General features: G+C 40.7%; 1 protein-coding gene across 6 annotated transcripts in view; it reads right to left on the bottom strand.

Annotated features, from left to right (window-relative positions):
- Positions 1 to 230: 230 nt before the first annotated feature.
- The window catches only part of STAC (SH3 and cysteine rich domain), a 165,002-nt gene continuing 153,132 nt past the window's right edge, over positions 231 to 12,100 (bottom strand). For all 6 annotated transcript variants that reach the window (XM_054482944.2, XM_054482945.2, XM_054482949.2 and 3 more), the window contains one exon: positions 231 to 2,027. In XM_054482944.2, coding sequence (XP_054338919.1) covers positions 1,929 to 2,027 — 99 coding nt within the window. In that variant the 3' untranslated portion in view covers positions 231 to 1,928. The remainder of the gene's footprint in view (positions 2,028 to 12,100) is intronic.

Consider the following 12,100-nt stretch of genomic DNA (forward strand, 5'->3'; position numbering starts at 1 on the left):
GACCAGCCCTGATTCAGTGTGGGAAGGGACTACACAAAGGAAAGAATATGAGGAGGTAGGGATCTTTGGGAGACTACCTTGGAGGCTAGATACCACATCTTCCTTCTATTCAACTGTAAGAGGCAAACTGATTTTTAAGATTCATCTTAATTAAACATGCATATGATGTGACATCACTGTACCAAAAAGTCAATGGATATCACGACAGAAAGAAGAGATCAGGACACATGTTTCTGATGCTCCTTTCCAGCCACTGTATTGTTTTTATTAAATGGAATACTGAATTAGAGGCAAAGAGCATTTGTACTAGGCATCCAATTTTACAGAAAGGCAGTCATATGATCTACCCTGGCTCTCAAAGAATCCATCTTGACATTGTACACCTGGTTTTGCATGTGGCATCAGAGAGGGAGGAAATTCTGGATGCTGGCTTTAAGATAAGAGTAAGGCATCCAAACTTCTGTGAAACCAGCAGCCATCCCCTCTCAGTTCCCAACTTCACACTGAGTGGGAACAAAAGAAATAAATGGAGATGAATGATGCTTTGGTTTGGGAAATAATGCTTACATGCATAGGATGCATCCACTTAAATCTTTTAAAAACCATTGTTCTAATGATTTTATTGCTCTGTAACAAAATAAATCAAACTGACATTGATTCCAAGGTGATTGTGAATTGAAGTTTAACCATGTTAATGACTAATAGGATGGAAGTTTGAATGCTAGGAGGCTTGAGTAGGAAGGCATCACAGTATATTGCATTCTTGTAAACATTAGTACAAGTACAGAGTAATAGAGATTCCCCTAGATGATGCTAATTGGGCCCCTAGTTCCTCTACTTTCAGAAGGATGAAGCATTAGGATTCTTTTCCATTTTACATCTGCTAGGATTTCATATACTGCCCTAAAGAAGAATGGATTCCAATTTGGCTACATTTCTTCTAAGATGCTGTTGTTTGTTCCCCTCCATGTTCCTAGTTCCCCGCAACGTAGGCTTAACCTTCCAAGTGGAGTCCTATAGGACAGCATGAGGGAAAAATGCTGCCTCCAATAGAGAAGATGTAAAATGAAAATGGAGACTTTTTGTTATAGTCTCTCCCCCAGGTCCATCGCCTCCAAGCAGGGACTTCATAACTGAAAGGGCTGTATAATCTTCAATAAGTAAGAACTCTCTGCTCCACCTTTCCCCACTTCTCCACCCCACTGTATCTATGTCTCATGTCCTGCTCTGTCACCCAGGCCAGTACCTAGAACAGCAGGAAGGATGGCCTGTCATCAGTCTTTAGGCAGGTCAGGTCTTTGGAGGTGATGCCATGTCAACATAGCCCTCACATCTAATGCACACCACCAGAGAAAGAAAGAATAAGCTGGACACTCTGGACAGCACAATCACAAAGAGAGGGAGCCTGGGGAGCACTGGAATGCTGGGGTCTGGGAAGCAGGCCTTTCTGATGCTTTGCACAGAGATTGCTTGGGGCCTGAAATGTGATGACACTGACTGATTGGTACTGGTGACATAGGTCTGGAACCAGGATAATACTTGGCTACATGGATCTGAACCTTGCACTGGGCTACCCTGCAAACTGGAGCACACTCCAGTGTGTTAACTTACACCACACAGACAGGAAAGGAGTGGGATCCTGGGAGATAGCTGTGGTTTACAGTCCTACTGCTGCTGCCAAGCATGGCATCTGGCTCTGCCTGCTGACTCTCTCAGCCTCGTCCCCACCTGTGGCAGCCTGGATATGCTGTGCAGTGGGCCCTCTGTTTTGTGGCTGTTACTCCACAGTCTCAGATACTTGATTCTTGTCTCACTGTTTCCTGGGGGGCTGGGTCAGTGCGGCAGCTCCTTTGGGTTGACGCAGTGTGAGATGAGGCAGAGGCATTGCAGCAGAGCTTGCCTACTGCAAGTGGAGGATGAGCCAGCAATCAGATGTTTTCTAGTACATCAAGGGGGATGAGGCCTTTCTTTTTTCCACTGAGGACTCTGATAAAGCCATCTTGTTCTTCTTCAGAACTCACGCAGATCTGAATGCCAAGGAAGGAAAAAACAAAATACTGTCAGCAAGAAAGAAGTTAGAACCTGCAGCTTGAATCCCTGCTGACTGAGGTTGCAGGAGCAACAAACTGGAAAAGGGAGAGCAGTTTCAGGGTGGGAAACCAGCACAGTGAGAAAAAGGTTTGACAAAAAATTAGGCAAAAACCTAGGTTTGGAATGAGGCCCAGGCATTGAATGTTTTCTGAAATTTAGCTTTATGAATGAAGATCAATAAAATGAGGATCAATAGTACTGTGACCCTCTGAAGAGTCACTGTGAGGACAGAATGAGATAATAATGTTTGTCATGGAGCCTAGCATGTGACATGCAATGAATTCTCAAGACATTATTTTAAAGGACCAAAATTATAGCTATCATTCAGCAGACTCCTGTCATGTGCTCAGAATTTTATATGTGCCTCATATAACATCAGGAAGTCAAAGGGAACTATTTCACTCCTGGCCTCAAGCAAACAGATGCTAGCATTTCCCATATTCCAAAATAAGGCCACCTATGCTAGACTTTAAAAAGGAGTTGATAAACATTCATTTGGATACTCTTGCCACTCATCACTTATCGGCCACTGAAGGGCATAGAAGGGTGGATGTGGCCAGATGAAAATTAGAAGAGGTTTATGAACAGAACTATTGCTGTGTTGTGAGTTCCTCCTGCCTCACCTGCTTCCATGGATGACAGGCCTTGTCTTAGATTGGATTCCCCAGAAACAGAACCTGACACAGGGATCCTTGTGCAAGTGACTTATTGAGTGGGTGCTCTCAGGAGGTGGGAAGTGAGGGATGCAGGATGGGGCAGGGGAAGGAGCCCAGCAATGAGAGGTTTTCAGCTGGAAGGCAGTCTAGCTTGGTTCCCCTGGGAGCTCTGGAGCATGAATTGCATCACAGAATTGTCTCACTTTGAAGCTAGGGCTTCAGAATTTTGAACCCCATGTCAGTCAGTCATTGGCCATTGGCTGGCCTGTAGTGTGAGGGGCATAACCTTCCAGGAGAGAGGGTCCTGCTCTCTCATAAGGCCTTCCCTGAGAAGGGCAGCTGTGAGTTGTTCCCGGCCAACATAGCAATTGGGAGATGAGTGCACCCACCTGGTGAAAGGGATCTGAGCAAGGCTCCAATAGAAACCACCACAGTGGGCTCTTCCATCATGTAGAAGAAGGGGCTTGAATAGGACACTCAAAGAGCTTGATTTGTGACTCCTGGAGCTTGGGACATACAATGGACTGGTATCTGACTCATGCTTCAGAAATCTACTGTGTGAGAAACTTGACTAGATAGAGGCTCAGACTAGATAGAGGCTTTATATGTGAAGAGAAGATAATTTGTAAGAGTAGAGGATGTGTTGACTGTTTCATGAAGAACAGATGTGGGTCTCTTGTGAGAGAAGTAGCTGATGGGTCATGTTAGGTCCCTTGACATGACTTCAAAAGGGATGGTCTACTTGATTTTCAAAAGCTGAGACCTGCAGCTTTTTTCATATGTTTGTTAACAAACCTGCACGTTCTGCAAGTGCATCCCAGAACTTAGAGTATAAAATAAATAAATAAATACGTGCCCAGCATAGTACCAGATGCCCTAGGTGATACAAAGGGAGCACAAAACATAGTTTTTGCCCTCAGAATAATAGGGTCTAATCAGAGTGAAAAATTGTACCTCCACAAAATAAATAAACAAACAAATAAATAAATAAATGCAGACACCTGGCTGGGTGCGGTGGCTCATGCCTGTAATCCCAGCATTTTGGGAGGCCGAGATGGGTGGATCACTTGAGGTCAGGAGTTCATGACCAGCCGAGTCAATGTCATGAAACCCCATCTCTACTAAAAATACAAAAATTAGCTGGGTGTGGTGGCGCACGCCTGTAATCCCAGCTACTCAGGAGGCCGAGGCAGGAGAATGGCTTGAACCTTGCAGGCAGAGGTTGCAGTGAGCCGAGATCACATCACTGCACTCCAGCCTGGGTGGCAAAGCTGAGACCTGCCATTGCCCATGCCAGTAATACTGAAGGGGGGAGGCTCCAGTGATGAGCAGGGAGTGTGTCTTGGAAGAACACACAAAAATGCCTTGAGAGGAGGATTTACCTTTACAGTTTGCCAAAGAGTGTGTTTTCTCACCTACTTCTATGTGTCAAAATTCAACAACCCTTAATACGAGTCCTACCAGTCAGCATCAATAAAAATATAAACACCCGCCCTTTGAGTAGACTGGTTCTAGGTGAAACACGAACCATGAAAACATGTTGAATTTAAATATTTAAATTAAAAAATCAAACTTGAAAACAATTTATTGACATATACACACAAGAATGCTGTATTGTGGTGATGTGGAAGAGTGAGAATACTGGGCAAGGAGTCAGAACACTGAAATTCTGGCCAGAGCTAAGAGCCTTACACCATTACTCCATGCCTTGGAACAAACAAAAACTGGACTGACCCAAAAAATGTCTTTTGGGTCATTTTCAGAGCATTTCATCATCTCTGTGAAGAACAAATTTCAATTCTTGGAGCGAAAACACCACTGAGGTTCAAATGTGTGCCTGTATATAAGATAGACCTTTGCTTTTTTCTCTTCTCTTTCAAGGTTTTTATGCAGAAGAGAAACATTGCTTGATAGAGGCTGTGGAAGAGTTGTTCGGAAGTGTCTCTGAAATAGGAAGCCAAGAAGCACAATGGTTCATGCTTTGTTGAATGCACTGGCTTATTTTCAACCTTCCGGTTTGGCATCTCTAAAGTGCTTTGATTTTGGGAGACCTTTTTAAGGATGAGAAGTTTTGAAGATGATGAGTACAAATGGCTGAACACAAGCTTCAGCCGCTTTGACTCTATCCAGAAATGAGGGATCCAGAGTTTAAAATTCTGATGGTAAAATACATAACCTCTCAGCCTTGAGAATCTACCATTTTAGGAAACAATGGCAGAGCCTGAAACATTTCCATTCATTTAGAGGCAGAATGGAAATATCTTCCCAGAAGATTAGTTACGGGTGGAAAAGAGTGGAAAGTGAGGACAGAGGAACTCTTTTGGTTTGGAGGGCCATAAGTAGAGGGTGACCAACTTGTCCTGGTTTGCTCAGTATTTGCTCAATATTAGCACTGAAAGTCCCAAGTCCTTCAAAACCCTTCAATTCCAAACTGTAATTGAACAGTTGATCTCCCTAGCAGAAATGTTTTACTCATCAGGTCCAGTTAGAGATATTTTCATTGTCTAAGGATCCTCAATTTCCTGCTTTCCTTATTTATTCACTCATTCAACAACTCTTTATTGAGTACCTACTACGTGTTAGATACCATTATAAATGCTGGGGAACTAGTGCAATACAAGACAGACAGATCCCTGACAGAGCTTTCTGGGTACAGCTGTCCCAGCTGACATTTATTGAGAAATCAACAATGTGGTGAGTGCAAGGGCTGTGGCTGTTTTGATGGCTGATTGTCCTGTGGACAACATTTAGTAATCTGACTGACAACATAAAACATAACATTTTTTTGCATGACTTAATGAATAAAGAAAAGAGTACTAATGGGAATACTTATGGAAACCTGATCCAGCCAATGGGGTAAGAAACACCTTCTTGAAGAAGTGACATTTAAAGAAAGAGAAAAAGGTGTAGGAAGGAGGAAAATAAGACTAGAATCAGAACAAATTCCAGCATCAAGAGATTGGGACACTTTGAAGTAATGGAAAAAATTCAGTGTACCAGAACAGAGAGATGGAGGGAGTAATGGGTGTAAGATGCAGCCTCAAAATCTGTCAGAGCCTAGAGTATGCAGGAAATGCGAGCCACGCTAAATTCTGCTAAGACCTTTGGCTGACCTTCTGACCTGTATCATGGACTAGAATTGAGCCACAAGCAAACCACTAAAATCATCACCGACAAGGAGAATGGGATCAATTCAGTTAGCATTGCCTGAGTCATTTAATATATAGGTGGACAACAGAACAAAATCAGGGCTCTGCAGCATGGGAAAAGGGCAAACAGGTGTTAAAAGGTTTTAATTGGAGGAATGAGGTGGTCAGATTTATTTAAAACAATTCTTTCTATTCTCCTTTCCCCTCCCTTCTCTTCCCTTCCCTTTCCCTCTTCTCCTCTCCCCTACCCTTGACTTTCCTCCTTTCCCTTTCCATCTTCATCTGTCCTCTTTTTTTCTCTTGCCACCCATTCTCTCTCCATCCTTCCTCCCTCTCTCTAACCTAAAGAGACTTCCCGAAAGCCGGACAGATTTTCTTCCCATACTGATAAATCCTGACCTGACCAGCCAGCTTGTTGACATGAGCATCATGTATGCAGCAGTGGTAAGCTGGATGTCCCAACACCAAGGTAAGTGCAGCATATGCAGAGCAGAGGCACCCCACATAGACAGCATCCCATCTCTAGCCAGCCCAGCACATACCTAACCATGTAGCTCAGCTATGGCCAGCTCCTCAGCATCTCTCAGAAACTTTGCTTTCCTAGTATGGAACACAGGCAGTTTACGGTCTTCTGGATTTGAATGACTTACTCAATTTCTTCCCAATCTCATTCTCCAGAGCCTAGACTCTTTAATGGCTTGGAGGTCCTTGCTTTGGAGTTAAATGTTAACATTCAGTGTTCAATCTTTGATATTTTAGACTCCTGATCACACATCCATGTCCTCTACTTTGGTTTTTGAATTTTGTGGAAACTGAGCTGGAGCCAGACTAATTCACTCATCGTTTCAGCTGGGCAACCTTAGTTCTGCATCAATCACTCACTGTTCTAGAAAAACTAAAACCTTGAGGCAAACACTGATGATTGGGACTCATGGTCATTTCTGTCGTTTTCCCACGAAGCAGAGTCCTGCCTTTCATTCTGTTGCCCATCCCTATCCTATGTGACTTAGGTAAATTTAATTGATCCAAGTCCTGTTTCTATCCTCTTGTTAGTGATTCTTAGTGGTTTACATAGAACTTAGTTCCAGCCAATGAAGCAAGATGAAATATCTGCTATGGAACTTCTGGGAAAGTTTTTTTTCTTCCCCCCTATTAAAAGAGATGCCTTAACAAGAAAATCTTTCTTTCTCTGGAAGGATTCCTGGAGTGGCTGCAGCCATCTGTGACCACTAGGGGACGTAGCTATCATTTCAAGGATGGCTTAGCAGAAATGTGGAAGAATTTGGTTCTCTGACCAGAGGATCAAGCCACTGAATTATCAACCCAAGAACTGACCTCTATCAGACTCTTTATTATAGGAGTAAAATAGACCCTTTGAGTTTGAGTTTGAGTTTTGTAACTTGAGATGTTTATTCATTTGCTATTACTGTTGTAACAAATCACCACAAACTTAGAAGCCTTAAACAACACCATTTATTATATCACAGTTTTGTAGGTCTAGTGGACTTGGCTGGTTTTCTCTGCTCTGGGTTTTATAAGGCCAAAATCAAGGAGTCAAAAGGGCTCTATTCCTTTATTTCTTTGCTTTTTCTCTAGGGGAGTATTTAATTTTAGGCTCATTTAGGATGTTGCTGAGTTCAGCTCCCTGTGGCTGGAGGACTGAGATGCCTGTTTCCAGCTTCTAGAGGCCACCCTCATCCTCTGGCTTGTGGTCCTCTTTCTCCATCTTCACATGCATTAATGGTAGGCTGAGTCTTTCTCATACTTTATCTCTCTTTGACTTACACTTTTACCTCATTTTTCATCTGTTCTCCTCTGCTGCATCTCCCTGACTCTAGCCAGATACATTTCTCTGTTCTTAAGGGCTCAAGTGATTAGATTGGCCCACCTAGACAATCTAGGATATCTCCCTATTCCAGAGTCCATAACCTTCATCACATCTGCAAAGTCCCTTTTGTGTAAAATCTGGATTAGTTTCCTGTTGTTGCTACAATAAATTACCCCAAATTTGGTGGCTTATAACAACACGAATTTATTATCTTACAGTTCTAGAGTTCAGAAGTCCTAAGAACAAGGTGCTGGCAGGGCTGCATTCTTTCTAGAAGCTCTAAGACAGAGTCTGTTTCCTTGTCTTTTCCAGCTCTAGAGGTCATCGTCTATATTCCTTGGCTCACGGCTCCTTCCTTCACCTTCAAGGCCAGGAGCATAGCATCTTCAAACCTCTCTCTCTCTGACCCCAGCTTCCATCATCACATCTCCTTCTCTGACTCTGGCCCTCCTGTCTCCCTCTTCTAAGAATCTCTGTGATTACACTGGGCTCATCCTGATAATCCAGATAATCTACTGGCCACAAGATCTTTGACTTAATCACATCTACAAAGTTCCTTTTGTCATATAAAGTAACATATTCCAAGTTTTGGATATTAGGACCTGGGCATCTTTGGGGAGTTGTTATTCTGCCTACCGCAGGATAAAAGGACCAAGACTATTACAATAAAACATTTTAAAAATTGCAGAAAATATGCACATATGTCTCAAAGTTCTCCTTTCAGACATGCTGAATGCAGTAGGTTGAAGGAAGACTTGGCCTCAGTGTTATAAGGAGAAAATATCTTGAGGTAAAGAGATGATGCAATGAGACGCAAAGAAAACATGCTGTATAGCAAAGGCATAGATTCAACCTAAATGCCCATCAATGGTAGACTGGATAAAGAAAATATATGTACCCCAAACCTGGGGTACATATACACCATGGAATACTAAGCAGCCATAAAACAACAAGATCATGTCCTTTGCAGGGACATGGATGGAGCCGGAGGCCATTATCCATAGCAAACTAACACAGGAATAGAAAACCAAATACCGCATGTTCTCACTTGTAAGTTGGAGCTAAATGATGAGGACACATGGACACACAAAGGGGAATAACACACACTGGGACATTTTGGGGGGTGAAGGGTGGGAGGATGGAGGGGATCAGAAAAAATAACTAATGGGTGCTAGACTTAATACCTAGGTGAGGAAATAATCTGTACAACAAACCCCCAGGACACAAGTTTTCCTATATAACAAACCTGCACTGTACCCCTGAACTTAAAATAAAAGTTGAAGAAAAGAAAAGAAAAGATTCTGTAGAAGAAAGGGACTGACTGAGAAGAAAAGTCTACAAGGAAATAAATAGTAAACTAATATGTATTAGAAGCAATGACAAACTGAATTGAAACTTCAGAAAAATCAAAGTGAAGTGAGGACTATCTTGAAACAGTCTCTTGGGAGGAATTAGAGAGAGATAGAGAAGTGTAAAATAATAAAGACATTAAAACTGTAAAGGAAATATGGTAAACTAGAAATGATCCAACCAAAGAATGATTAAGCTCCTGGAGAAAGAGGCACTGAGAGCGAAGGGCAAATGATGAACTAGAGAAAGTATTGGTCACATGTGGTACACCAGACATAAATATTCTTCAAAGGAAGAAAACTTTTTAAATAATGTAAGAAAATGGGCAAAGTACATAAATAGATTATTTAAAAAAGCCCTATATATATGAGATAAAACGTAAGCCTCTTTAACCATCCAGAAAATGCAGATTGGCATGAAATATTATTAATCTATCAAACCGACATAATGAAAAATAATAATGTTCAGTTCTTGCAAGCATGTGATGATCTGGATATGCTCATGAACAGCTGGTGTGAGCGTAAGTTGGCACGACCTTTCTGAATGCAATTTGGCAGTATGCATCAAGAATTGCACAAGTCTTGATCTGTTTTCCTCTAAATTCCAAAGTACATCCTAAGAAAATAATCAGAGTTAGAGACAAATATTTATGTTCAGAGATGTTCATTGCAGTTATCAATAACAGTTTAAAAAATAAAAACTCTGAATATCCAATAACAAGAGAAACTTAAACACATTCCTGTACATCTAGACTAAGGATTGGCAAACTTTTTCTATAAAGGGCCAAGTGCTAAATAATGTAGGCTTTGCAGGCCATCTGGTCTCTGTTGCAGTGACTCAACTCAGCTATTTAGTTGTAGCATGAAAGCAGCCGCAGACCATACATATATGAATAAATTTAGCTATGTTCTAATAAAACTTTCTTAAAACCTGTGTTTTGATAAACATTTAATGACTAAATTTTTTAAATGTTAGGAAACTAAAGAGGATATGATATCAAAATATGAATTAAAAGTTTGGCGTGAAATATGCCAATGTTTATGTTGGTAATAATTTAATGGTTGAATTGCTTATGGTCTCTATTTTATCTTTTATACCTCTTAAAAATATTTTCCCTCAAATTGTCTCCAAAATAAATGCATTTTGGTTTTATAATATAAAATATTTTTTCTTTTTTTTTTTTTTAAAGCTTTGATAGAACACAAACAATAAATGAAAATGGTTCTATAGGTGCAATAAAACTATGCATGAATTTAAAGAATTTTTTTTCAGGAAGATCTTTAAATAATGTTTGGTCAACTAGAGTAAAATAGACTGAATTCCACATAAATATTCAATTTATGGACTTAATTAATTTTCCTAAGTATTTTAAAGTCCACTTTTTAGATCAGTATTTTTTGTTTTCTTTTTTAAAATTTTTATTTTAAGTTCCAGGATATATGTGCAGGATGGGCAGGTTTGTTAGATAGGTAAATGTGTGCCATGGTGGTTTGCTGCACCTATCAACCCATCACCTAGGTATTAAGCCCATGTGCATTATATTTTTATCCTGATGCTCTCCCTCTCACTACCCCACCACGCCCCTGCCCTGACAGGCCCTGGTGTGTGTTGTTCCCTGCCTGTGTCCATGTGTTCTCATTGTTCAGCTCCCATTTATGACTGAGAACATGCAGTGTTTGGTTTTCCATTCCTGCATTAGTTTGATGAGGATAATGGCTTCCAGCTCCATCCATGTCCCTGCAAAGGACATGATCTTGTTCCTTTTTATGGCTGCATAGTATTCTATGGTGTATGTGTACCATATTTTCTTTATTCAGTCTTTCATTGATGGGCATTTGGGTTGATTCCATGTCTCTGCTATTGGGAATAGTGCTGCAATGAACATATGCATGCATTTATCTTTATAATAAAATTATTTATATTCCTTTAGGTATATACCCAGTAATGGGATTGCTGGGTCAAATGGTATCTCTGGTTCTAGGTTTTTGAGAAATTGCCACACTATCTTCCACAATGGTTTAATTTACATTCCCACCAACAGTGTAAAAGCATTCCTATTTCTCCACAGCCTCACCAGCATTTGTTGTTTCTTGACTCTTTAATAATCACCATTCTGACTGGAGTGAGATAGTACTCTTTGTTGTTTTGATTTGCATTTCTCTAATGATCAGTGATGTTGAGCTTTTCTTCATATGTTTGCTGGCCATATAAATATCTTCTTTTGAGAAGTGTCTGTTCATGTCCTTTGCTCACATTTTACTGGGTTTTTTTGTTTGTTTTTTGTTTTGTTTTTTCTTTTTTTTGTAAATTTGTTTAAGTTCCTTGTAGATTCCGGATATTAGATCTTTGTCATATGGGTAGATTGCAATAATTTTCTCCCATTCTGTAGGCTGTCTGTTCACTCTGATAGTTTCTTTTGCTGTGCAGAAGCTCTTTAGTTTAATTAGATCCCATTTGTCAATTTTTGCTTTTGTTGCAATTGCTTTTGATGTTTTTGTCAGGAAGTCTTTGTCTGTGCCTATGTCCTGAATGGTTGAGTTAATTTTTGTATAAGGTGTAAGAAAGGGGTCCAGCTTCAATCTTCTGCATATGGCTAGCCCACTTCCCCAGCACCATTTATTAAATAGGGACACCTTTCCCCATTGCTTGGTTTTGTCAGGTTTGTCAAAGATTAGATGGTTGTAGATGTGTGGTCTTATTTCTGAGACCTCTATACTGTTCCATTGGCCTATGTATCTGTTTTTGTACCAGTACCATGCTGTTTTGGTTATTGTAGCCTTGTAGTATTGCTTGAAGCCAGGTAGTGGGATGCCTCCAGCTTTGTTCTTTTTGCTTAGGGTTGCCTTGTCTATATGGGCTCTTTTTTGGTTCCATAAGAATTTTAAAGTAGTTTTTTTTTCTAATTCTGTGAAGAATGTCAATGGCCATACACCCTCCCAAGACTGAACTGGGAAGAAGTTGAAACCCTGAATAGACCAATCACAAGTTCTGAAATTGAGGCAGTAACAAATAGCCTACAAACCAAA

Source organism: Pongo pygmaeus, chromosome 2 (assembly GCF_028885625.2).
Source record: "Pongo pygmaeus isolate AG05252 chromosome 2, NHGRI_mPonPyg2-v2.0_pri, whole genome shotgun sequence".
NCBI lineage: Eukaryota > Metazoa > Chordata > Mammalia > Primates > Hominidae > Pongo > Pongo pygmaeus.